Source organism: Primulina huaijiensis, chromosome 8 (genome assembly GCF_012295235.1).
Source record: "Primulina huaijiensis isolate GDHJ02 chromosome 8, ASM1229523v2, whole genome shotgun sequence".
Lineage (NCBI taxonomy): Eukaryota > Viridiplantae > Streptophyta > Magnoliopsida > Lamiales > Gesneriaceae > Primulina > Primulina huaijiensis.
Window position 1 is genome coordinate 3,461,165 of NC_133313.1, and position 27,260 is coordinate 3,488,424.

At 32.4% G+C, this 27,260-nt stretch overlaps 1 protein-coding gene across 1 annotated transcript; it reads left to right on the forward strand.

Moving 5' to 3' along the window:
• On the forward strand, window positions 1-25,905 carry LOC140983317 (uncharacterized). Its single transcript, XM_073450306.1, has 5 exons — window positions 1-422; window positions 516-608; window positions 777-977; window positions 1,087-1,149; window positions 25,792-25,905. Exons 2-5 carry the CDS (start codon window positions 570-572, stop codon window positions 25,888-25,890), a joined length of 402 nt encoding a protein of 133 aa, XP_073306407.1. The 5' UTR covers window positions 1-422; window positions 516-569; the 3' UTR covers window positions 25,891-25,905.
• The last annotated feature ends 1,355 nt before the right edge of the window (window positions 25,906-27,260 follow it).

The following is a 27,260-nucleotide window of genomic DNA, read 5'->3' on the forward strand; positions in this document are numbered from 1 at the left end:
GTCTATAATCAATGAAATTTCGGTTAGTTTTTCAATCTTTTATCTAAGCCGATCATTCTGCTCGCTGGAGGTCTGCTTCCGATTCGAAATAAATAGATTCTATCTAAAAGTATATCCAAGTTTAAATGCAGAATTATTTCTTGAATTTCACTAGAGAATGGTAGTTGTATTCTGCTTGATTTCTTAAAGTCAGTTTATGGCTATTAATACTTGATTTCTAGTTCGTTGGCTGCATACGGAGCATACATTAGGCCAACACCATACTCGAATGAAATTGGCCTACGAATGCTTATAGGTGGGGCTGTTCGGGAGGCTTCTGTGTTGGGTTATCACGTTATTCCGCTTTTCTCATACTACTCCTTCCACGGTCCCGTGTTTCGAGTGATGCTCCAAGTAAGACGTGGGAAGCTTCTGAAAAACAGGTCTTTAAGTGGTTACCAATCGTCTGTTTTGTATATGAATCGTATCATATGTTTTTAAACTCTGTGGTTGATTATATTGTATTCGAATAACAGGCATTATGGCTTCATCAGCTACTGCACTCAGTGTGGAAATTATCGGGAAGTTTCATGGAAACGAATCCAGAGAATCTTATTATATTGCTTAAGGTTCAACATAACGGACTGTTGTGTTTGCTTAAGATTCCCATGTTTTTGTTTTCCTACTTTAACTGTTTTATAGAAATACTGAGACTCAATATTAAGAAACACTATTTCTCAAGAACTGTGGCATTTCTTGTTTAATATTGAAATATTGCGCTTATTATTTTGTTCTAGGTTCCAGGTTCGCTTGTTGTTTCAGGGCAGCTATGGACAGGACCTCTTCATTATGCAACCTTTCTAGCCGAAATATGGGATTTGGCTGAGAAATGGGGTTGGATTAGCAATGGAACTGGGAAAAATCTTGAGACTTTGATCAAACTAATGATCGATGAAAGTGACCCCTTGTTGCCATTTGGATACATCAAGTTACAAGAGGTATGCTTGAAGTTAGTCGACCAAAATACGAACTGTCTAAGCCGTGCGACAGTAGTGCCGTTTCACTTTCACTTACTCGTCCACTCATGGTTTCTGTACAATGTTTCAGGCTACCAGTCGAGCTAAAGCTAATTCGCCTCACCTGGATATGCTATTAAGCACCCTGCACAAGGTAACCTGGCCTTCTAATATTTATACCGCAAAATTTTCCCTTGAATTTTCTAAGAAATATTTCCACTGGTACCCAATTCAAATGCCACTTTACTTCTGATTGTTTTGGCTGCTAATTTTTTGTACTAATTTTTACAAAAAATTAAATTGGAGAGCAAGTTCGAAATCAACTTGGAGAGTTTTATCAACAGCATTAAAATTTGTTTTCTCAGAACAAACAATAACTATATTTAATATGATAAAAAAAATAATATTTAAATAAAAAATTGAAATTATCCCTCATTTGACAGACCTGTCCACGGGCCAGATTAGGCGTCGATAAAATCCCGACTCTTAACTGGCCCACTCGTGCCGGTTAAAGGTCGGGTTACAGAACCGGCGATCCGAGTCCGAGCTCGTTAACCGAAGGGTCCGGGTCTGATTCAATTAAAAAAATTTTTTTACAAAATTTTAATAAAAAAATTTAAAAAAACGCTTGCACGAGGGGTTGGTGGTGCTCCAAGAAGGACGAATCGTGGGCGAGAACGAGAGATAATTTAATGATATCTTATATCGTGTTGTGTTCTATGCTTATTTGGGGGACGATACCAAATATTAATTTATAATGTATCTCGTGTCTATCAGCTATCTGACAGTTTTGAGTCAAATATTTCGCATGCTGTCAAACCATTTCACGTGACCTTACATGAGAAGACAAGTTAGTTTATTTTTTATTGGGAGTAATCTTCCCAATATCTTAACATAAATTGATCATATACATCTTCTATATTTTAGTGAAAGTAGACCGTGTTGAAGATCAAAGAGTTAAAATTTAATCAAATTGTAGGTAAGAATGTAAACAAATCAAGCTGTCCGCGAGTTATTCGGAGCTCAGCTCGGTAAAAATCTCATTTGATATCGTTCGCTAAGTTTATCGAGCCGAGTTCAAGCTCGATTTCGAACTCGAAAATTTTATCAAGTTGATCTCGAGCTTAAAGATATTTGGCTCGCAAGCTTGCGATCCTATTTGCAAGCTCGAGCTCGACTAGTTTGTTGGACCTTGAGTGTACAATAATAACTTGTATTGTCTCACATCAAAATTTGAGTGTAAGTGAAGTGATTGACATGCTATAAAATGAAAACCTGCCCCCTTTAATGATCATATCTTAGTTGCTCTTTTTCCTAAGAAAACAAGCTTGTTTAACGAGCTCGAAAATGATCTTGTTTAACGAGCTCGAAAACGAATCTGTTTAACGAGCCGATCTCGAGTCAGACTCGTTAAATATGATAAACGATATATTAATGAGTCGATTTATTCGCGAGCTTAATCATTTTAAAATTAGCTCAGCTCGAAACTCATGATAAAAGCTCGAATCGAGCTCGGATCCTATATATACCTTTAACAAATCGATCTCGAGTCTGATAATATTCTTTACGACTCGTTTCGTTGACATCCCATATTGTATATATGGGAGAGAAAACACTTCAAATATAACCTAAAAAAATATCGATGAGACCAACTTCAAAACGGAAAATGATCAAGATCTATATATCTATATCATTAATTAGTGATCCACTTTAACATTAAATTCTTGGCTTGCTCATATCATACAAATTCAATTTTAAATATATGTTGAACAAATTAGAATCTTAGCATTCCAACCTAGGATTCTAGCTATAAAAAAACCTTCATTTTCTCATATTTTGGCAAATCTTGAAAATAAGAGTTGGAAATATTGAAAATTAGTGTGGATGATGTATGTAATGATGTAATTATTTTTGGATTATTTTCAAAGAGATTCTATAAATATGTCTCTCGATTTGTGAAGAAGATATACAATTGAGTGGAGAAAATTTTATAAAGTCTGTAGTTTAATATATTTTGTGAGTTTGAGATTTTATTTTTTACTGTAAATTTTTTTATTTTTAACACGTTATTAGTACAAAACTTTAAGGTTCTCCATATTTTTCCAAGTTTCAAAACAAAATAAAAGTTAACAATATTCAAAAGTAAGAATATTTATTTTAATGTTTATTTATTTTTATTGTGTTACTGTTTGTTTATTGTGTATATATATAATATATAATATCATGTTATTATATAAAAATAGTCTATGATACCTCATTATAATAACATGATGTGATTATATTATTACACTGTTTTTATATTTTTATTGTGTTACTGTTTATTTATTGTGTATATATTTAATATATAATATCATGTTATTATATAAAATGAGTCTATGACACCTCATTATAATAACGTGATGTGATTATATTATTACGCTGTTTATATATTTTTATTGTGTTACTGTTTATTTATTGTGTATATATTTAATATACAATATCATGTTATTATATAAAATGAGTCCATGACATCTCATTAAAATAAAATGATGTGATTATTTCATTGTTAAAAGTAAAAATTTACGATCAAAAGTAAAAATTTCAAACTCACAAAATATATTATACTACACACTTTATAAAATTTTGTCTACTCAATTGTGTTTTTCTTCACAAATTGAGATACCTATTTATAGAATTTTTTTGGAAATAATCAAAAAATAAATACATCATTACATACATTACACACTAATTTTCAATATTTACAACTCTTATTTTCAACACTCAATCTCTTATTTTCAACACTCTCCCTTGTGATGATCATGATACAATGATTGTCTTCATTACATGTTTTTATACTGTCTCGTTAAAAACCTTACTAGGAAAAACTCATTGGGATAAAAATCATAGTGAGGGAAAAAGAGTGCAGTCACGTAAACATCATGTTAACACAAACGATTCTTCACAAATTTCGTAGATTACGCATCTCAATATTATATATATGCTTTCGGAATATTGTCGTAGGAAGTGTATTTGTGAAGAGATCTGATGAGTTTTCACTTGACTAAATGTGACGAATATCAATATCTTTATTTTTCTCGAGCTCTTGGGTGAATGCGAAGAACTTAGGGGAAATATTTTTAGTTCTGTCGTTTTTTATGTATCCTTATTTCATTTGAGTAACACATGCAACATTTTATCTTCATATAGTGTCACATGCTTCTTGTCGAATGATAATCCACATGAGATTTGGATATGTTCGGTCATTGATTTTAGCCACACACATTCACGACTTGCTTCATGTAGTGCAATAATCTCGGCGTGATTTGATGAAATTGTTACGAGTGTTTGTTCTGTGAACGTCAAGAAATTGCAGTGCCTTTACGAGTAAATACATATCCGATTTGGGAACGTGCCTTGTGTGGATCAGATAAATACCCAACATCAACATAACCAATTATGCTTTGATTGGTATCTTTTGAATACAAAAGTCCCAAGTCTGTCGTTCCTCGTAAATAACAGAATATATGTTTAATTATGTTCCTGTGTTTTTTTGTTGGATATGAGCTAAATCTTGTCAATAAATTTACAGCAAAATATATATCAGGTCTTGTACAATTTGCAAGATACATAAGGACACCAATAACACTTAGATATGTTACTGGACCAAAAATAACTTCATCAACTTCACATGACTGAATTGATCTTTTTCTATGTTTACTTATCTAACAATCATTGCAGTACTTAAAGGATTTGATTTATCCATATTAAAACGTTTAAGGACATTTTCTGTATAATTTGACTGATGAACAAATATTCCACATTCTTTTTGTTCAATTTGCAAACCCAGACAATAATTTGTTTTTCCAAGGTCCATTTCAAATTCTTCCTTCAAGTACAACACAACTTCTTGAATTTCCTTATTCGTTCCAATGATGTTTAAATCATCAACATATATAATAATAATTACGTATCCGAATATTGTTTTCTTAATGAAAACGCAATGGCATATTGAATTGTTTAGNAATTGCATCCATAACAGGATAATACGTTTCTTCATAATCAATTACATGTCTTTGAGAAAAATCTTGTGCAACAAGTCAATCTTTATATCTTATTATTTCATTTTTCTCATTTCACTTTCGAATAAAAACTCATTTGTACCCAACAGGTTTTACACATTCAGGTGTAAGGACTATTGTCCAAAAACGTTATGTTTATTTAGCGAATCCAATTCAACCTGGATAACGTCTTTCCATTTTATCCAGTCATGTCGATTTTTACATTTACCAAAAGATTTTGGTTCATGATCTTCATTGTCATTTACGATGTCAAATGCCACATTTTAAGAAAATATCTCATCAATTTCTTATATATTTTTTCGGTTCCATATTTTTCAAATATTACTATAATTGATAGAGATTTTACGATTCTCATCATTTTGTGGTTCTTTTTCATCATCATGTATTTATGCCGGAATATCATTCTCTATTTTATAATCATCATGTTTTTCTTTTTTGAGGATTTTTGTCCTTGGAACCGATTGGTCTTTTACGCTTCACGCGTTTAATGACATTATGAGTGTCTTCAATTTGTTTATTCGGAATTTCAATTCGAGCAGGAATATTTACATCATGTATATATGATTTAGTTACCCCTTTTGTGCATTTGATATTTGATTTGTTATTCTTTGCAAGTGCACAATTTGCTGTATATCATTCACACATTGGTTTGTTCTTAGATCCAAATGTAACAATGATGATGTATACCATGTAATTTCTTTTTCGATATGTTTCTTTTCTCCCCCTAACATTGGGAAGATTTTTTCATTAAAATGATAATCAGCAAAACGTGTTGTAAACACGTCGACTGTCTGAGGTTCAAGGTATCGAATCATTGATTGACTATCATTGGTCTAGCAATCAGTTGTAGACGTTAAAATAATGATTCAGCTAATCCATTTTGTGTATGTACATAAGCAAAAAGATGCTCAAAAATGATTCTCATTGACATACAATAATCATTGAAAGTCTGGGAAGTACATTCACCAGCATTATCAAATCTAATTTTCTTGATTGTATAATCGAAAAATTGATTCCGAAATTTTATTATTTGAGCAAGTATTCTTGCGAATGCCACATTCCGAGTTGATAATAAACATACATGTGAAAATCTGCTGGAGGCATCGATCAATAGCATAAAATATCTAAATGGTCCACATAATAGATGAATTGACCCACAAAAATCACCCTGAATACGTTTAAAAAACATAGGTGATTCAGTTTGAATTTAGCTGGTGATGATCTTATAATAAGTTTTCCAAGAGAACATGCTTTGCGTTGAAACTTATTATTTGAAAGATCTTTTGGTCTTTCAGCGGATGATCATGTGTATTTTCTATAATTAATCGCATCCTTGTTGAACCAGGATGTTCTAATCGATCATGTCAATTGATTAATATTGAAAAATTATCAACTACCATGTTTGATTCAATTGGACTTATATGTGTATAATGTAATCCAGTAGGGAGCATTGGTAGTTTTTCAACTACATATTTCTTTCCTGATTTATATGTGGTAAGACACATATATTTCTCATTTATTTCATTTATTGTCCGAGTATAATACCAATGAGAATATATATATCATTAAAACTCAACAAATTTTTTTTCGATTGTGGTGAATTAAAATCATTATTTATCAGAAATTTTGTATCATTAAACAACAAAAAATGTGCTTTATCACAACTTTTAATCAAGTCTACAGGACTTGATATTGTATTCACAATTTTTTTTGTTGGTTTTAGTTCCAAGAAATATCTTTTATCTCGGAGAATAGTGTGCGTTGTGCCACTATTAGATATGCAAACTTCCATGGATTAATTCCTTGTTTAGCTTTATTCATATCAGTTTTCATATTTGAACTTCAAAAAAAATATGCAATGAAAATAAATTACTGACAATACATATGTAATTTATTGAAAAATATAAGACATATCATAATTATACAATAAAACATTATTATATGAGTATATGAAAAATAAAATATTTTACATTTCTATTCCACCTGTATATTTATCATTTTCAGAGAAATCATTCCGAAAATCTGCAACATCAAAATGAGTCAAATCACTCAAACGGTCACTGTGTTCAGTGAAGTTGGTCTCTTTTTCTTTTCCCTTTATTGATTCTTTATAGAGCTTAAAAGGGTGCTCGGGGGACTCGACAAATACGATACTAATGTCCTGTAGTGCCACCTCTAAAACAAGAACTTTCAAATCGTTTTGAGTGATTTTCATTACACTCATGTTCTCATGATGCCTTTTCAGTGGGTGGTTCGTGATGCCTTTTTGAGATGAGTTATAGAAGTAACTATCTCGATTGTTTTCAAAACCACGGCCGTTACCACGACCACTTCCACGTCCACAACCAAGACCTCGATTTCGACCTCGACCAAAACCTTGTCTTTGACTTTGATTTTGGTTTCTAGGTTTAAATTCATTTTTATTTACAACATTTACTTCTGGAAATGATGTTGATCCAGTGGGTCGAGACTGATGATTTCTCGTTAGCAGCTTGTTGTTCTTTTCCGCCACAAGAAGACATGCGATAAGTTCAGAATATCTCGCAAATCCACGCACACTATATTGTTGTTGTAGAGTTATATTTGATGCGTGAAAAGAGGAAAATATTTTTTCAAGCATTTCTAATTCCGTAATCTCATGGCCACAAAATTTTAATTGCGAGATTATTCGATACATCGCTGAGTTGTAATCACTGACTTTCTTAAAATATTGAAATATTAACTTATTTCATTCATCACAAGCGGTCGGAAGTATAACTTCTCTTATATATTCAAATCTTTCTTTTAATCCTTTCCATAAAGTCATGAGATCTTTTTCAATGAGATATTCACATTTTAATCCTTCATCAAAATGTCGACGCAAAAATATTGTAGCTTTTTCTTTTTCTTGTGATGATGAGATACCATTTTCTTTAATGGTCTCACTTAGACCCAATGACTTAAGATGTATTTCTACATCGAGAGTCCATGACATATAATTTTTTCCCGTAATGTCGAGCGCAACAAATTCGAGCTTTGTCAAATTTGACATGGTAATACTAGAAAAATAACAATGCATTTTATTAGTTAAGTTAAATCTATTAATATGGTAATAAAAAGTAATGAATAAATTATAAGTATAAGCATTCTTAAAAATTAAAAAAAAACGCGAGACATATATTCTCCGATATATACAAGACTAGTGAGTATAATAACCAAAATAATTATACAAAATAACCTTGAAAGAACCATCTTATTCTTCTTCGAAAATTTTGATGAAGAAAATTTTAGGGAGGAAGAGTAAGTTTAAAGTGATTGAATGTGTTTTCAAAATCATATTTATAGGATAAAAACTAGTCGTTTATGGCCGTTACAAAATTTTAAAAAATAAATGTATGTATATGTAAATTTTATGATAATAATATGATGTATATAATGTTAATCATGTTTAAATAATTATGTTTATCACATCACAACATTATAATGAGGTGTCAAGGCCTCCTTTTATAGAATACTGTGACATAATACAAATATATATAATTATTATATAACAAAAAATATAAACAGTGAAATAATCACATCACATTATTATAATAAGGTACCATAAACTCATTTTATAAAATAACATGATATTATTCATATATATATATAACAATAAATAAAAAGTAACACAATAAAATTATATAAGCAGTGTAATAATATAATCACATCTCGTTATTATAATGAGGTGTCATAGACTTCTTTTATATAATAATATGATATTATATATTAAATATATACACAATAAAAATAAATAAACAATAAAATAAATATTCTTACTTTTGAATATTATTACCTTTTACTTTTGTTTTGGAGCTTGGAAAAATATAGAGAACCGAACCTTCGAGTCGTGTTGATATCATGTTAAAAGTAAAAATTTACGGTAAAAAGTAAAAATCTCAAACTCACAAAATATATTAAACTAAACACTTTATAAAATTTAATCTACTCAACATTGTTTTTTTTCACAAATTGAGAGACTTATTCATAGAATTACTTTAGAAATAATCCAAAAATAAATACATCATTACGTACATCATCACACACTAATTTGCAATATTTACAACTCTTATTTTCAACACTCAATCTCTTATTTTCAACATATATATTTTTATAGTGTTATATAATAATTATATATATATATATTTAAATAATGTCACAGTATTATATATAATGAGTATATGACATCTCATTATAATAATGTGATATGATATGCATAATTATTTAAACATGATTAACATTATATACATCATATTATTATCATAAAATTATGCATATGCATACATTTATTTTTTAAGATTTTGTATTTGTATAAACGGTCATAAACAGCTAGTTTTTGTCTTATAAATATGATTTCATAAACACATTCAATCACTCCAAACTTATTCTTTCTCCTTAAAAATTTTTCATCATCAATTTTTCGAAGAAGAAGAAGATGATACTTTCAAAGTTATTTTGTATAATTATTTTGGTTATTATACTCACTAATCTTGTCTTTATCGGAGAATATCCGCCTCGCGCTTTTTCTTTATTTTAAAGTATGTTTGTAATTATAATTTATCTGTTACTTTGTATTGTCATATTAATAGATTTAGAACTTAACTAATAAAATACATTGTTAATTTTTTCTAGTACCACCATGTCAACTTTGGCAAAGCTCGAATTCGTTGCGCTGGACATTACGGGAAAAAATTATATGTCATTGACTCTCGATGTAGAAATGCATCTTGAGTCATTGGGTTTAAATGAGATCATTAAAGAAAATGGTATCTCATCATCACAAGAAAAAGCAAAAGCTATTATATTTTTGCTTTGACATCTCAAAAAGATCTTATGACTTTGTGGAAAGGAATAAAGGAAAGATTTGAACATATAAAGGAAGTTATACTTCCGACCGTCCTTGATGAATGAAATACGTTAAGATTCCAAGATTTTAAGAAAATTAGTGATAACAACTCGACAATGTATCGAATAATCCACAAATAAAATTTTGTGGACTTGAGGTTACGGAATCAGAAATGCTTGAAAAATATTTTTCACTTTTCACGCATTATATATAACTCTATAATAAAAATATAGAGTGCGTGGATTTGTGAGATATTCTGAACTTATCGCATTTATACTTGTGACGGAAAGAACGAGCTGTTAATGAGAAATCATCAGTTCCGACGCACTGGATCAACATCATTTTCAGAAGTAAATGTTGTTAGTAAAAATGAATTTAAACCTGAAAACCAAAATCAAAGTCGTAGACAAAGTTTTGGTCGAGGTCGAAATCGAGGTCGTGGTTGTGGACGTGGAAGTGGTCGTGGTTGTGATCGTGGTTTTGAAAATAATCGAGATAGTTACTTCTATAACTCATCTCAAAAGGGCGTCACGAACTACCTCCAAAAAAATATCTTGAGAACATTAGTGTTAATGAAAATAATTCAAAATGATTTGAAAGTTCTTGTTTTAGATGCGGCACTCCAGGACATTGGTCTCATATTTGTCGAGCCCTCGAGCACCTTTGTAAGCTCTATAAAGAATCAATAAAGGGAAAAGAAAAAGAGATCAATTTTACTGAACACAGTGACCGTTTGAGTGATTCAACTCATTTTGATGCTGCAGATTTTCTGAATAATTCTCTGAAAATGATCAATATACTTGTGGAATAGAAATGTAAAATATTTTATTTTTCATGTACTCATATGATAATGTTTTGTTGTATAATTACGATATGTGTTATATTTTTCAATAAATTACATATGTATTGTCAGTAATTTTTTTCATTGCATATTTTTTTTGAAGTTCAAATATGGAAAATGCTATGAATAAAGCTAAACAAAGAACTAATCACATGGAAGTTTGCATACCTGACAGTGGTATAATGCACACTATTTTCCGAGATAAAAGATATTTATTGGAACTAAAACCAACAAAAACAATATTGAATACAATATCAGGTCCTGTAGACTTGATTAAAGATTGTGGTATAGCACATTTTTTGTTACCTAATGGTGCATAATTTCTGATAAATGATGCTTTGTATTCACCACAATCGAAAAAAATTTGTTGAGTTTTAATTGCAAATATTCTCATGGGTATGATACTCAGACGATAAATGAAGAAAATGAGAACTATATGTGTCTTACCACATATAAATTAGGAAAGAAATATGTAATTGAAAAACTATCAATGCTCCCTACTGGATTACATTATACACATATAAGCCCAATTGAATCAAAATGGTAGTTGATAATTTTTCAATATTAATTAATTGACATGATTGATTAGGACATCTAGGTTCAATAATGATACAAATAATTATAGAAAATACACATGGTCATCCGCTGAAAGACCAAAAGATCTTTCAAAATAATAAGTTTCAATGTAAAGCATGTTCTTTTAGAAAAATTATTATAAGACCATCATCAGCTAAAATCTAAACTGAATCACCATGTTTCTTGAACGTATTCATGCTGATATTTGTGGGCCAATTCATCCACCATGTGACCATTTAGATATTTTATGATATTGATCGATGATTCCAGCAGATTTTCACATGTATGTTTATTATCAACTCGGAATGTGGCATTCGCAAGAATACTTGCTCAAATAATAAAATTACGGAATCAATTTCTCGATTATACAATCAAGAAAATTAGACTTGATAATGTTGGTGAATGTACTTCTCAGACTTTCAATGATTATTATATGTCAATGAGAATCACTTTTGAGCATCATGTTGCTCATGTACATATACAAAATGGATAAGCTGTATCATTAATTAAACGTCTACAACTGATTGCTAGACCAATTATTATGAAAACAGAACACCCTATTTCTATACGGAGACATGCAATTTTACATGCTGCTGCATTAATTCGAATCAGACCAAGTGGATATAATAAATACTCCTCATTGCATCTTGCATTTGGTAAAGAACCAGACATTTCTCATCTGAGAATTTTTTGATGTATGATATACATGTCTATTGCACCACCTCAACAAACAAAAATGGGACCTCAAAGAAAGATCCACTATCAGGTATGCAAACTTCCATGTGATTAGTTCCTTGTTTAGCTTTATTCATAGAATTTTTCATATTTGAACTTCAAAAAAAATATGCAATGAAAAAATTAACTGACAATACATATGTAATTTATTGAAAAATATAATATATATCATAATTATACAATAAAACATTATCATATGAGTATATGAAAAATAAAATATTTTACATTTCTGTTCCACCTGTATATTTATCATTTTCAAAGAAATCATTCAAAAAATCTGCAGCATCAAAATGAGTTGAATCACTCAAACGGTTACTGTATTCAGTGAAGTTGGTCTCTTTTATTTTCCATTTATTGATTCTATATAAAGCTTACAAAGATGCTCGGGAGCTCGACAAATACGATACCAATGTCCTTGAATACCGCATTTAAAAAAAGAACTTTCAAATCATTTTGAGTGATTTTCATTAACACTCATGTTATCATGATGTTTTTTTGGTGAATGGTTTGTGACACCTTTTTGAGATGAGCTATAGAAGTGACTATCTCGATTGTTTCCAAAACCACGGCTGCAACCACGACCACTTCCACGTCCATGACCTCGATTTCGACTCGACCTCGACCAAAACCTTGTCTACGACTTTGATTTTGGTTTCCAGGTTTAAATTCATTTTTAATTACAAAATTTACTTCTGCAAATGCTACGAGGAAAGATGAGTCGATTAGACTACAAGAAATAGCAAATGAGTAGAGCGGGTCGAGAATGACGATTTCTCATTAGCAGCTCTTTGTTCTTTTCTGTCACAAAAAGACATGCGATAAATTCAGAATATCTCACAAATCAACGCACTCTACATTGTTGTTGTAGAGTTATATGTGATGCGTGAAAAGTAGAAAATGTTTTTTCAATAATTTTCGATTTCGTAACCTCATGTCCACAAAATTTTAATTGCGGATTATTCGATACATTGCCAAGTTGTAATTACAGACTTTCTTAAAATCTTGGAATCTTAACGTATTTCATTCATCATGGGCGGTCGGAATTATAACTTCCTTTATATGTTCAAATCTTTCTTTTAATCTTTTCCATAAAGCCATGATATCTTTTTCAATGAGATATTCACATTTTACTCCTTCATCAAAATGTCGACGCAGAAATATCATAGCTTTTGCTTTTTCTTGTGATGATGAGATATCATTTTCTTTAATGGTCTCATTTATACCCAATAACTCAAGATGCATTTCTACATCGAGAGTCAATGATATATAATTTTTTCCCGTAATGTCAAGCGCAACGAATTCGAGTTTTGTCAAATTTGACATGGTGGTACTAGGAAAAAAATAACAATGCATTTTATTAGTTAAATTCTAAATCTATTAATATGACAATACAAAGTAACTGATAAATTATAAGTACAAGAATACTTAAAAATAAAGAAAAAAGTGAGGCGAATATTCTCCGATAAATACAAGATTAGTGAGTATAATAACCAAAATAATTATACAAAATAACCTTGAAAGTACCATGTGAAGACCCGAAATCTTGCAACAGGAAGGCTTATATATGTCATAGGAAATTTCAGCTCATTCTTTTTTTGCCCAACTTTTTTCGCGTTCCCTGCAATCATAATCTTGGAAATTTGAATAATCATTTTTCCTTCATTATTGACCTTTTATCACCATTGTTAAAGACTAAATTAAACCACAACAAATCAGTCATTAAACTACCTATATTAAAAGAAAAATAATGATAATTAAGAGAAAGTTAATGATCATTAATAGGCAATTTAAATATGATGTTAAATGGCCATGAATAGGTGTCATTAAGAGGATGTTAATGACCATGAGTAATGACATTTAAGTGGTATCAAATGTGAAGACTGTTCAATATGGAAGTGCACCAATCTTGGAAGAGATTCATGCGGCCAAAATCACTCTCCATTTGCACTTAAGGGAGCCAAAATCACTCACTATTATAGCATGAATCTCGGGTGTGTATCTTGAATCAAGAAGGGTCCAGGTTCATTCGGGAGAGAAAAGTGCAATCATCTATTTGATTAAGCAATCAGCGACATTCTTGGAGTGATAAGAGCTTACCATTGTAGCTGATTTTCCAACCCTATATAAAGAGGACCGAAGTGGTAGTAATCTCACCTCTCCTACTGCAAAATCCCTCCCCGTAGCTACAGAAATTCGAAATATAGCTGCTGGAAAGCAGGCCAAATTCGAAGCATTGCGACAGCAGAGTTCGAAGCTTTGCCGCGACCTTGTTCGAACGGAGTTCTTTTAGCACGTTCTTCTAGCATTTTAATCCAAACGAAATCAGGTAAGTGAGCTTTTGCTATGTATTTCTTTGTAACTTAAACTTTGTATAAGTATTTCATGACATACTTGTATGTGTGTCAAACCACTTTCGAAAATGCTATTATATATTTCATAAAACCTCGATCGATGTACGATATGTTTCCTCCTATTTCCGATGTTCTTTGATTCTGCTGAGTTCATTCAAAAATTCCGATAAGTGTTGTTTGATATATCCGATCTTGTGTTGCACTGTTATGATTCGAGTGAGATATGGAACGACGATTGTATGTTCTACATGGCCCCATCAGTGGGTATAATACTGTGTTTTGGCCCCCATCAGTGGGTATAAAACTGTGTTCTGGCCCCTATCAGTGGGTATAAAACTGTGTTTTGACCCCCATCAGTGGGTATAAAACTGTGTTTTGGTCTCACCCCTTAGAGGACTAACATATTGGGGACAATTTGACCATGGATAACGAGATGAATAACAGTGTTTTCGTTTGTTCTGATTCGTTCTGTTCTGAATGTCTGATAATCTCTGTTTCGCATTTCGATTCTGATTCTGATCTGATATGATATACTACGTTTTGAAAATCAGTTTGCAATATGGGTTTTAAATTATATTTATATGTACTTGTGGTAATCGATCGGCCCCCACTTGCTGAGTGTTTCTCAAAACACTCTCCCTTTACATCTCTCTCCAGATAAGAACGAAAATCAAGTAGACGGCAATGAATAAGACATGCTTCGGGGTTGGTGATGAAGTTTCGAGATATGAAGATTTCTCGCTTAAGTTCTTCCTAAGTTTTGATTCAAGTTGTACAATGCTTCCGCACATTTTATTTCGTTTTGGAATTTATCGCTGTAAGACAAGATTATTTTGAGTTAATGATGAAATAGACTGGTTTTTGGTTTATACTGTGCTACGAGGCTTGTTGTTTTCAATTGTGTGGTTGTAAAACAACGCCGGTGTCGACTAACCCCGGTCTCGGGGCGTGACATACCATATTCTTTTTCTTCAAAAAATTGATGAAGAAAAATTTTTAAGGAGGAAAAGTAATTTTGGAGTGATTGAAAGTATTTGTGAAATCATATTTATAGTGCAAAACTAGCCGTTTATGACCGTTTATACAAATACAAAATCTTAAAAAATAAATGTATGTATATGCATGATTTTATGGTAATAATATGATGTATATAATGTTAATCATGTTTATCATATCACATTATTATAAACAGTGTAATAATATAATCACATGACATTATTATAATGAGGTGTTATAGACTCCTTTTATATAATAACATGATATTATATGTTAAATATATACACAATAAATATACAGTATTACAATAAAAATAAATAAATAGTAAAATAAATATTCTTTCTTTTGAATATTGTTACTTTTTTCTTGTGTTTATCAGCTTAGAAAAATATAGAGAACCTTAAAGTTTCGTGCTAATAACGTGTTAAAATAAAAATTTATGATAAAAAAATAAAATCTCAAACTCATAAAATATATTAAAATACACATTTTATAAAAAAAAAATTCCTCAATTGTATATCTTTTTCATAAATTGAGAGATTTATTTGTAGAATTTATTTGAAAATAATCCAAAAATAATTACTTCATTACATTTTCATACTAATTTTCAATATTTCAAGTTATTATTTTCAACCTCATGCATATTGGGATAATTGTTTTCTCCTTGTAATAGAATTACGTGCGCCGCCAGTTAATTTTTGCATAGTTGTAAAATAATTATCAACTGAAGGAATGATCCATAACTATCTTTTTCATGCCTTTAGTTACTAATAATAATAATAATAATTTTTCCTGTCACATGCATTAATTAATGTAATCTAATAAACCCTTGGGAGATTTTCTATTCAGTACCCAATCATTTCAAACTTTCTTTCTACTCCCCATCTAATTTTAATTACCCAAAATACCCTTCAACCTTATATTTTAAATAATCGATTTTTTAAATTTAAGGCCCATCATGCTTCCGTAAAATAAATTAAATCTTTTACCTCTTTGACCAGAGTACCACCGGGTTATATCCACCGTATTTTACGAACTGCTCCTCACAGTTCAACCACGCGATCGCAACCGATGGATACCGTCGCAGATTCCTTCAGCAGCACTTAGCACAACTCTAATTCGTTTCCTACCTTAGAGTGTATAGTAAAAGATAAAATTATGAAAATAATACATGAGAGGGGCTAAGAGCAAAGATCTCTTTATTCAAACACAAACATTTATTATTACATTGAAACCTCATGTAGAGGAGGAGGAACTTGCTTAGCTACTTATAGTAGCCGAAACTTGAAAACACATAAAATAGAAATAGAAAATATTACAATTGGTTTTGAAAGAAATGAGGAAAATGTTCGATGATCTTCACTTCCTTCTTTCTACCTTATTTATAGAAGGCTTCTTCGGATTTGAAACACGGACTTCAAATCTTGATAAGCCTTTACAGCTTGCATATGGACCCTTGAGTGGTTGAGTGGTCCTACTTTTCTTGAAATGTTATTTTCTAGATTATTAATCTAGACATTAACTTTTCGTCGTCTTTTATCTCTCCCAGGTACTAGTCGAGATGTGCTTGGAGGATATCAGCTGAAATCTCGTCTTCCTTTTCTTTATACATCTTTATAATTTTTCTGAGAGCTGCAGCCTCACTCCTCTTATACTTGATTCTTCTTTTTAAAACTTTCAGATATACCCGATACATCTTCAAGTTTTACTTCTGGTGTGTTTAACTGGTCTTATTTATTCCTTTTTATAGATAAAATTTCGGGACCAGTTTTCTTATTCTCTTTATTGGATTCCTTTTTTGAATAAAGTATCCAATGTTCTTTCGTCTTGTACCACTCATTATTAGTGGGTTTTGTCTTTTTCCACCGATTATTGGTGGTCCTGTTTTCTCCACTCACATGGTGGTCCTCTTTTTGTTAGTGGGTTTAGTCACATCTCCCTTTTAATTTTGTCGAGGAATCTTCGGCTTTTTGTGTCCTCGAGGAAACTGTGAATGTGGTCCTTCTCCACTTGTCCTTGCTTCGGTAAAATGTTTCCGATCAGATCTCGGTTTGAAACCTTTACCGAATTCCGGTTCTTTCTGATTCTGGCATTCAAGGCAGATGTTTTCTGACCATCTTCCTATGTGTGCCATATTACAGAACTTTCGGCGAGTCTCTTTACTTGCCGGCATCTTGCTGTTCCATAGAAGATTTCTTTTCTTTTCGAATAGATCTTCTGCAAAGCTTGTAGTTTTTCCTGTCATAGTGTTTAACAGGAATGATCCATTTAAAGAATTTTGGTAAAACTTAAATGGAAACTTGACTTTGTCCATCTCTGTGAGACAGACCCAGATACCCCATGCTCTCCTGGTAGACATATCATCTTCATTAAATGAAGAGACTAAGGGGGTTTCATTTGTAGGAGGATCCTTTATAAATTTTTGAGAATTCATGTCTGGCCTCCTTAGCTTGATAAAATGAAAGGCTTCGTGTGAGCCTTTTCCTGCTGGTTCTGGTGCTGCACTGAAAAAGTATAGCTCCAAAACATCTCCTCTGGACAAATGATCATTATTTGCCCAAGTCTCATGAACAGCTTCCTGAATCCATTTTGGTAATGCTGATATCTCCGGGAAGCTGGGCGAAGTAGTATAAACCGAGGCAAGAGCCCCAAATTCATACCAGGCTTTGACCTCCTTTGGATATGAATTTTGTTTCATCCATACCCTAGGATATTTTCCTGCAATATCAACTCGAACCATAGCTGGGTTGATGCCAATTCTTGTGTTTAATTTCTCCCAATTCTGTTGGTAAACCTGAAATGGAGAAATTACATTTTCATTAGTACCAACCTTAGTTTTGCCTTTGTCAGTACGAGGCCTAAGGTTGATCTCTCCCTCTTCAATCCCCGAGGTGAAGGGTTGACTTGAGGACTCGAGATAAGGATCTGGAGTCTCAATTTTTGTTTTAGCCGACTCATCTATAGATGATCCCGACTTAACACTTGTGCAAGGGGTATTTGAATCCCCCGCTACAGGTATAGAGTCCTGTACTCGAAAACTCTCCATTTGGGAAACCAATGGTTTCTCAATGCCTTGGAGGATAGGCCTTTGCATTACAGACCATAACTGAGTATATGCCTGTAAACATCCTGTAATTCGATCAGAGACAATTCTCTTATCGGCTTGTTGTAGCCTTCCCGCAACTTCTGCGTTTACGGCCAACTTGTTGAACTCGGTTTGAAGCATTTCAAGGTGTTCCCTCAAATGCCTCTGCATCTTGATAATAGCATCAATGTCAATGCTGTCCATCTCTTGTTAAAAAATCTGCAAGAATATTTTCATGAGATTTAATTATCATAATATCAAAAATATAATTTTGACATAATGCCTGCCATCTTAATAATCTGGCCTTCTCAGGTTTAGATTCAATTCTATTCCTTAAGAACGCTTTCACCTGTGTGTTATCAACTTTCAAAGTGAATTTCTTTGCAAGTAAAAATAATGGCCATTTTTCAAAAGCTCTTTTTACTGCATAAAATTCCTTTTCGTTGATATGCCATCTTATGGCTTCTACATCTGAGAATAAACCGCTACAATATCTGCATGGTTGTTCTCCCTCTGGTGTGAGCTTAGTAAGAACTGCTGCCCACCAATGATCACTGGCATCGGTATACAATACCAGATTATCCTCATCTTGAGGAATAGCCATTTTTGGAAGATTCTTACAAATCTCCTTTAATTGGCATAGTCCTTTTGTGTGTTCATCTGTCCATATAAATCTAGCATCTTTTTTCAATAATGGACTAAAGACTTTCCTGTGTTTTGCTAGGTTTGTAATAAACATCCCAGCAAAATTAACAACTCCTAAAAAACTTTGAAGTTGCTTCTTGTCATTGAGTCTTTCTGGAAAATTCTGCACTTTTTCCACTATGTGTTCTTGCAGAATAATTCCTGATTCATCGATTTCAATTCCGAGGAATTCAATCTTCCTTGTTGCAATGACCGCTTTCTTTTCAGATAAGACCAGTCCTTCTTTTTTACAGACATTGGAGAAAATCTCCAAATGCTTAACATGTTCATTCATATCTTTAGATGCTATTAAAACATCATCAATATAAACAAACATAAACTTAAAATAATCATTAAAAAGATTATCCATTTTTCTTTGAAATATCTGGGGTGAATTAGCCAATCCCATTGGTAATACTTCCCAAATATAATGTCCCTTAGGTGTAGAGAAAGCTGTGAATTTCTTGCTTTCTTCTTGCATCCTAATCTGGTAAAATCCAGACTTACAGTCGAACTTAGAGAATATCTTGGCGTTGCGTATGCAACTTATTAGATGTTCTCTACTAGGTATAAAATACCCATCAAACTCCAGAATCTTATTAATTTCTTGATAATTAATAACTAATCTGAGTTTTCCTCGTTTTATCTCACCATGATTCCTTACAAGAAAAACTGGACTACTATATGGTGACATTCCTGCTTTGATTAATCCAAGGTCCAAATGTTCCTTGATTATAATCTGCATATCCCTTTGGTCAATGATATTCATTGGGATAGGCTTGCAACGGACAAATTCATACTCTTTGCCTTCCTTGATTTTAAGGCAAGCTTTGAGTTGATTTCTGTCCCACCATGCCAAGGGATCGTCATTATAATTTTCTTTGATCCGCTTCTTGACATCTTCCAGTGATACCTTAGATTCAAACTCTACTTCATTTCTATGTAGAGCTATCTTAAGGCATTCTATCTCTTGTGGTTGGAGTTCTTTATCTACTCTTAACTGGAGCATTGTTTCTCCAAACCTTCTAGAATCTTTCATTTTTGGGTTCAGAAGTTGTCCTGAATCACCACGCTTGCTGCGAAACTGGATCGGCAATTTTCTGTAAAATGCCTCTCTTAGTCATTGGACTATAATTTTGTGGTTACAAGGAGTTGTAAACACCAATCTTCTAGTCTCATTTTCTTGAGTATAGGATTTGAACATTTGTAGGAAATTGTATCCTAGTAAAATGTCAGCTCCTGTATCATGAAAATAAATTGGCGGTGTCTTCACCTTATACCAAGGTGTTTGCCCAACACCGCCAATCATTATTTCAGTCATCTTAATCCCTTTACATAAGATTAAGATTCTTCTGGGAAAATCTCTTCCAGCAATCTTTGGTAATTCTTCTTCCAAACTTGTTGGAAAAACTCCTCGTTTTGCTGTACAAATACCAGCACCTGAATCAATATAAACAGCAAAATATTCTGCTTTATATTGTTCATATAACATTCCGACTGGAACGTATATGGAGAATGGGCTTGTGGTCATTAGATCTTCCAAATCTTATCCTCTGCCATAAACTCCATTCCATGCTCTAGACGTTTCCAAGGTTTATGTTCCTCAAGAAACTCTAGTCCAAGAACCAATTGATCTGGTTCTTTTCCTGGAATCCCTGTGATATTAACTTCCAATTCTCCTACTTGGATCATTCCTTGGTAAGTTCCTATCATAGGTTCTTCTAAATAGTAGATGGTATTACAAGGAAATTGATTCCTTTGTTTCGTAATATCAAATACTATTTCGACTTCCTTCCACCCTTCTGGGCATCTAAGCTTTCCTATTGTTGAAAAACTTTTTAGCTCCTGTTGGATTTCTTGAACAGGGGTTTTTCCCCATCTGTAGCTTGTAATCCTATCTCCTTGAAAAGATAGTCTTCTTGATTCCAATCTAAGACTTTGATTCCTTTGTAGAATCGGTTTGTCTTGTATTTGGATATCTGTTTCCTGTATTACCGGAAACTCAACTCGTTCTGGATAAATTGCCTGAGCAACTTTTCCAAATATTTCTGGTATCTCAATAAACTCATTTCTAACAAACAACTCTGAATGATGTGTATTAGATAAATCATATGAGATTTGATAGGTAATAGAATATGGTCTATTACCTTCCTTCATTAGCCTTTTCTCCTTGAAATTTTGATGTAATGTCAAGGCTCGGCTAAAATCTCGATCTGCCAGGTTGTAAGCTATCCGTGGATAGATAACTCCTACAATCTTTCCTGCACAGAGATTTCCTGAGATAGTTCCCAGTACTGAATCCTGAAGGTTCCCCATTCTTTTATCGCATATAGCAATATCAATGGGTGAATCAATACCTTCTTTGAAAGTAGCTTTTATCATAATTTGGATTGCTCCAATATGAATCCAGGACATAGTCCTTGCTACTTCGATCTTGAGTTTTTGTAATTCCTCCTTTATTTCTTCAGAAGGAATTAATTGCATCTCCATTCTATTTCCCGTAAGTTCCATTGGGATTGCCATTTCCCTTCTGGAGACTTTATAGATTAGATGATGCTTTCTGTTTCTTAGGCCAATATTTCCTAAGAACTTTTCTACCTGTCCTGCAGAGAATCCTTGATATCTCTGTAGACTAGGATTTTCTTTCATGATTCTTTGAACCATGTTATTAGATATTGTTGTCTGGCTAAAGAACCCAGACAAATCCTCATGTGTTTCGTGTCGAAACACCTCGTTTTCAGTCAGATTCCGATTCAGTTCCATCGGATTCTCCCTGACTTAAAACTTCTTCTTCTTCATATATACTTTCATCTGAGGCAATGTCCTCAAATCGGTATACCTGAATAAGATCTTGGTAATAAACTGCTTCTTCAATATCCGGAGTTGGATCGAAGCGTTTAATACCTCTTTTTTCATTTTCTGGACAGTTAGTCGAGATATGTCCTCTTGCTCCACATGTCCAGCAATTACAGTCCTTAAAACTCTCATTAGCTCGTGTCTGAGCCCTTCTGAAAGTTTTCTTAGTAGGTGTTCTTCCTGTGCTCCGAGATGTACTCGATGCCTGGGAGGATATCCTACTTCTTGATGGTCCGCTTCTTTGTCCAGATTTATAAGATCTGGCTTTTTGTCTAGACCATACTGTTCTTGGTTTCCAAGAACTCCTTCCACCTCTAGCATAAGGATGAGTCCTAAAACTTTTCCTTTTATGCTTTTGTGGTTTACTTCCAATAATTGTTGGAAGATCATTTTCTTTACAACACAAAGGCGTACGTTTATTAATACCCTTTAATCGTTTGTAATTCTTTTGTAATGCTGCCAAATGGCACCATTCCGCCAATTTTCCTTTAAGGAAAGAAGCTCTTCGTGCCAATGTATCTGGATTTCCAGGTACATATTCCCTTATGAGCATTTCTATCCAGGGACTGGGCATTTTTGCGAAGAAAAGCTGCATAGCTGTATCTTCTTCGACTCCTGAATTCCATCTATATTTAGTGAATAACATAATGTATTCATCTACTAAACAGATGTCATGTAATTCAAGACTATACAGAGCTTGAGTATATTTCTTCCTCTTCTCTGTGTCTTGACTATTAAAATAGTCTACCCCTATAAATTGTGCTTTAAATAGGGTAGCCATTCTTCCAGCTATCTCGCTTAGAGATTCTCCAGCTAGGACCGACTCTTTAGTTTCCACCGAAGTCATGTCCCAAGCAATTTTCACTGATCCCATAAGACTCATTTCTAGGAGTTTAATGAATCCTTCTCTGTTGAGATCAAGTGTTCCTGCTGCAATTCTCATAGCAGATGTCCAATCATCTATGAGTTCTTCTCTGTTTTTGAAATCTAATACATCAAGGTTAAGCATAACCCCGTAAGGATGTATAGGATCTAAAACAGTTTTCCCATAGGGGGTTTGGTGCAAGGGAATTTGATTTCTCCTTGTCCTTGTTCCCGCAGGGTGTGAACCTCCACCAGTATGGAAATCAGTCTGAGATTCTCTCATGTGTATATTTTGAGATCCCACACTTTCCCTTGGTAGTTCCTGTGAAGATGACCAGGTTATAGCAGGTGTTTCACCTCCTGCTGTATTCATCTTTAGATCTACAACTTTGAGATTTGCGAAAGATTCCGCAAGTTCTTGTAGATCATCCAGACCAATCCTTTCTAAAGTTGTCATCAGATTAATTTCTTTTCTGAGACAGACTTAATTAGATTGATCATCTTCTCTTCTTCAGTCAAAGGTTTTGACACCACTCTGGCCTTTCCTTGTTGATGTAACAAAGGTTCAGTACCAAATGATGGTGGTAACCATCCTCCTGAAGATCTTTTACTAGAACTTGGTTGTTGTTCTAGTTTCTGAATTCTTGTTTGAATATCCTTTAATATTCCAAGAATTTCTTCCTGGTTTTCAAGGATTTTTTCAACTCGTTGTGGTACAAAATATAGCATATTACCATAGTTTTGTACTGTTTTCTGAATTTCTCTAAGATCTAAAGAGAGCTTAGAAGAATCTGGTATAATTTCCATAAACTTATTAGATTGAATCATAAGTTTACTTGAGGATGCTGATGCTTCCCTTTCTGTTTCTGATATCTAACAATAGTTAGATTCCCTTGTTTATATTCCAAAATATTGGAATAATTCTTGTAAATTATTTTTCTCGAACCTAAGTTCGGATTCATAATTTTTGAAATTCTCCTCCTCAAACATTTCGTTTCTTTGTAACAATAAATTTTGTGTTTGAAATAATTCAACCTATAGCTCTGATACCATTTTGTGAAAGCGCGGGGATCAATTATAATTAAATAAGATATAAGGATAATTTTGGTATTTATGAAAACTTTTTCTCTCACCAGGGAGTAGGAACAAATTTGAGTTTGGTTTGGGTACTGTCCACCAATTCTCCCTAAACCCTTTCTCAATGGAATTCTTCGACAAAGCCAAGGCAGTGAAACTGAAATGTCACTTGGCAAATACCTGATAGCAGAAGATAATAAGATCTCCACACCTCTACACGTAGCATTTTTCCTCCCCATTTTAAAAAGTTGGGTGATGTTTTAATTTATTTTTCTCTTGGTTTTTTTATATTTATTTTAATGTACTTTCACTACATGAGCTAGTACGAGAAATCGATGTCAAATAAATAATACTCGATTAGATTAGTGACTTTCGACAAAAAAAGTACTAAAAAAATGTAAGGTCCAAAATACGAAAAACGTAATCCAACTTTATGCAAATTTTGGGAAAATGAAAAATGACTAATTAAATGATTATAATTATACGAATGAATTATGGTGTGCATGTTTACATATTTAAAATATGATTTTATATTAGAATGCATAAAACTGTGTTTTAAAGGTTATTTGCACTACTTTTATTTTCGTTTTTATGACTATACATGCATAAAACTAGAGTTTTTTTTTTAAACTTTTGTTAATAATGTACAAAGGGGCTGCCATGGTAGTACCAAACATGTTTAAGAGTCCATAGAAGTACAATTCAAGGCTGGAACGTGGGAGGCTAAGGGCTGCACGATTTTTGGGATTTAGGATAACTAGGGCTCGACTTTTGGGAGGTTTAGGAAAGGGGCCGCGTGGGATGTCTTCTAGGCGAAGGGCTGGGCTCGTGAGGGTCCTAGCCTCGAGTCATGGTGGTCCACGCAAGGCTGGAGAGGCTAGGAGAAGAGGGGTGCACATCTACGACACTACATAGCCGCGGCCGTGAGGTATAGGGACAAAATTCAGTAGCCGATCTATGCTTGATCGAGTGTCTTAATTGGCTTGATTTGAGTTGTATATGGTATAATTAGGTGTTATTAAGCTATTATTCAAGTTTGGTAAAGTTTGTTAAGTTTCGAGTCAATACGAGTCAAAACCGAGATGTACGTCTAAGTTTAAATACGGATTGAGAAATTAGCTGAGAAGCTTAAGTTTACATCTAAGAAATAATTATGGGTGTATTTTAAGATGTCATGTTAAGTTTGGATGGATTTGGGTCATCGTTTTAAGGTGTAAGGATAAATTGGGAAAATTAGAGTTTCAGCAGGGCAAAACGATCATTTTACACCTGAAAATGTTAGATGTCTTGGCAGTGTCCTGAATGCTGTAATGAATGTTAAAATGTTTATGAAATTTTATGATGAAACGTTAATGCTAAAAAGCATGTTGCATGCTTGGTTTAAAAAAAATGATTTATATATTAATGAATTTTTATAAGTGATAGAAATATGAAAAGTTGAAGGAAGTGAATTGATTGTGACTAATACGATGATACAATGATATGTAAGGCCAAGGCTCAGTTGACGGGTGAGAGTGTCGCTGATGTCCCAGCCGCCTGGTACCGTGGTAATACGTAGATGGATCCATCGACCTACATCTAATACGAAAGTCACAATTGAGTATCTGAATTCAATTAAAAGGGAAACGTATACGTATATGATGAAAGGAAAGACAAATATACGATGAAAGGAAAATGTTTAAGTTTATGTTAATGAAAAACTATTTTATTAAAAGTATTTTCACTGTTGCTTATGAATGTAATTGTATTACTTGCTATCATGATTAAGGTTTGCTGAGTCAATAGACTTACTAAGTGTGATCGATGCAGGTGAACATGATGTTGATATTGATGGAAGACTTGATGGTTGAACTAACTAGACTGAAGGTGCACACAACTCGAGGACCGTCGCTAGTTTTTCGCAAATAAAATTATGTTTATGATTTATGATACTTTAAGGATTTTATGACTGATATGCTTTTGAGAGGTTTTGAGAGGATTTAAAGAGTTTATGCTTTATTTTGAAAAATGCTAGATTTAGGTTTGGTTGACGANTATAATACACTTTATTAAAGAAAATTTGCAATTTTAGTATTGATTGTTGGCATGTTTTGAGTTTTAGTCTTGTAACTTATCAATGTTTGATTTTCATCAAATAACTTGAAATCTTTTTGAAACGTCCACTACTCGTTTTTCTTTAAAATATACTAGAAATTTTTTTTCACTTAAACATTCGGCCAAAAATATACATAAATATATTTCGAAGTACTTTTGCACCATTTAAAATAAATCAACCAGCCTATTATTTGAAAATCCAAAAAAAAAGGCATTCAAACATGAAATCGTAANGAATCGATTCTTGCATGCATGATGTGAAATCTATATAATTTTTTTTATTATAGTTATATAATTTGATTTAAATTTATATAATTTTTTATATAAGGAAATATTAAGTTATTGGCATTGTGATTAACATTTTACATTAGAATAACCATTTCAACCATGTGATATAGAAATACATTGTCTTATTTTTTAAAAACCAAACTTTTATTGACGTAATATTAATATAAAAATAATTACACTTATATATGCTATTTTACTAACAAACATATATTTAACAAGAAAACGAGAGGGGAGTGTAGTTAGTACTGGAATTTTAAATGGATGTAGCAAATTATAATATAGTTCATCTTGTCTTTTTGTTTTTGGGTTCTTTTTATGGCAAAAATTTATGTGAGACGGTCTCACAGGTCGTATTTTATAAGACATATATCTTACTTGGGTCATCAATGAAAGAGTATTACTTTTTATGCTAAGAATATTACTTTTTATTGTGAATATCGGTAGGGTTGATCCATCTTACAGATAAAGATTCGTGAGACCGTCTCACAAGAGACCTACTCTCTTTTTATTGAGGATTAGTTCTGATTTTTTTTAAACATAACCAGATTAAATAATTAATTTAATCCACAAGCATGATACAATCAATATGTGTGATCTTTAAATGATGAATCACTGATATTATTAAACTTAAGAATAAATTATATGGGTTTTGTTAGATAAATAAATAAATCATTTTCAAGTACCTAAAAGTTAAGTTTGGCAAATAAAAATTATATATATAAAAGTTAAATTCATCCACTTTAAAACAAAAAAATAATTATTGTAAAATATTTTTGATAATTAATTATTAATGTAAAAAATAAGTTCTTATGAGACGGGCTTATTGATTTATATACGGTAGATAAGTCAATTCGATCTATATTTAAAATGAAAAATAATATTTTTTGTTTGATAGA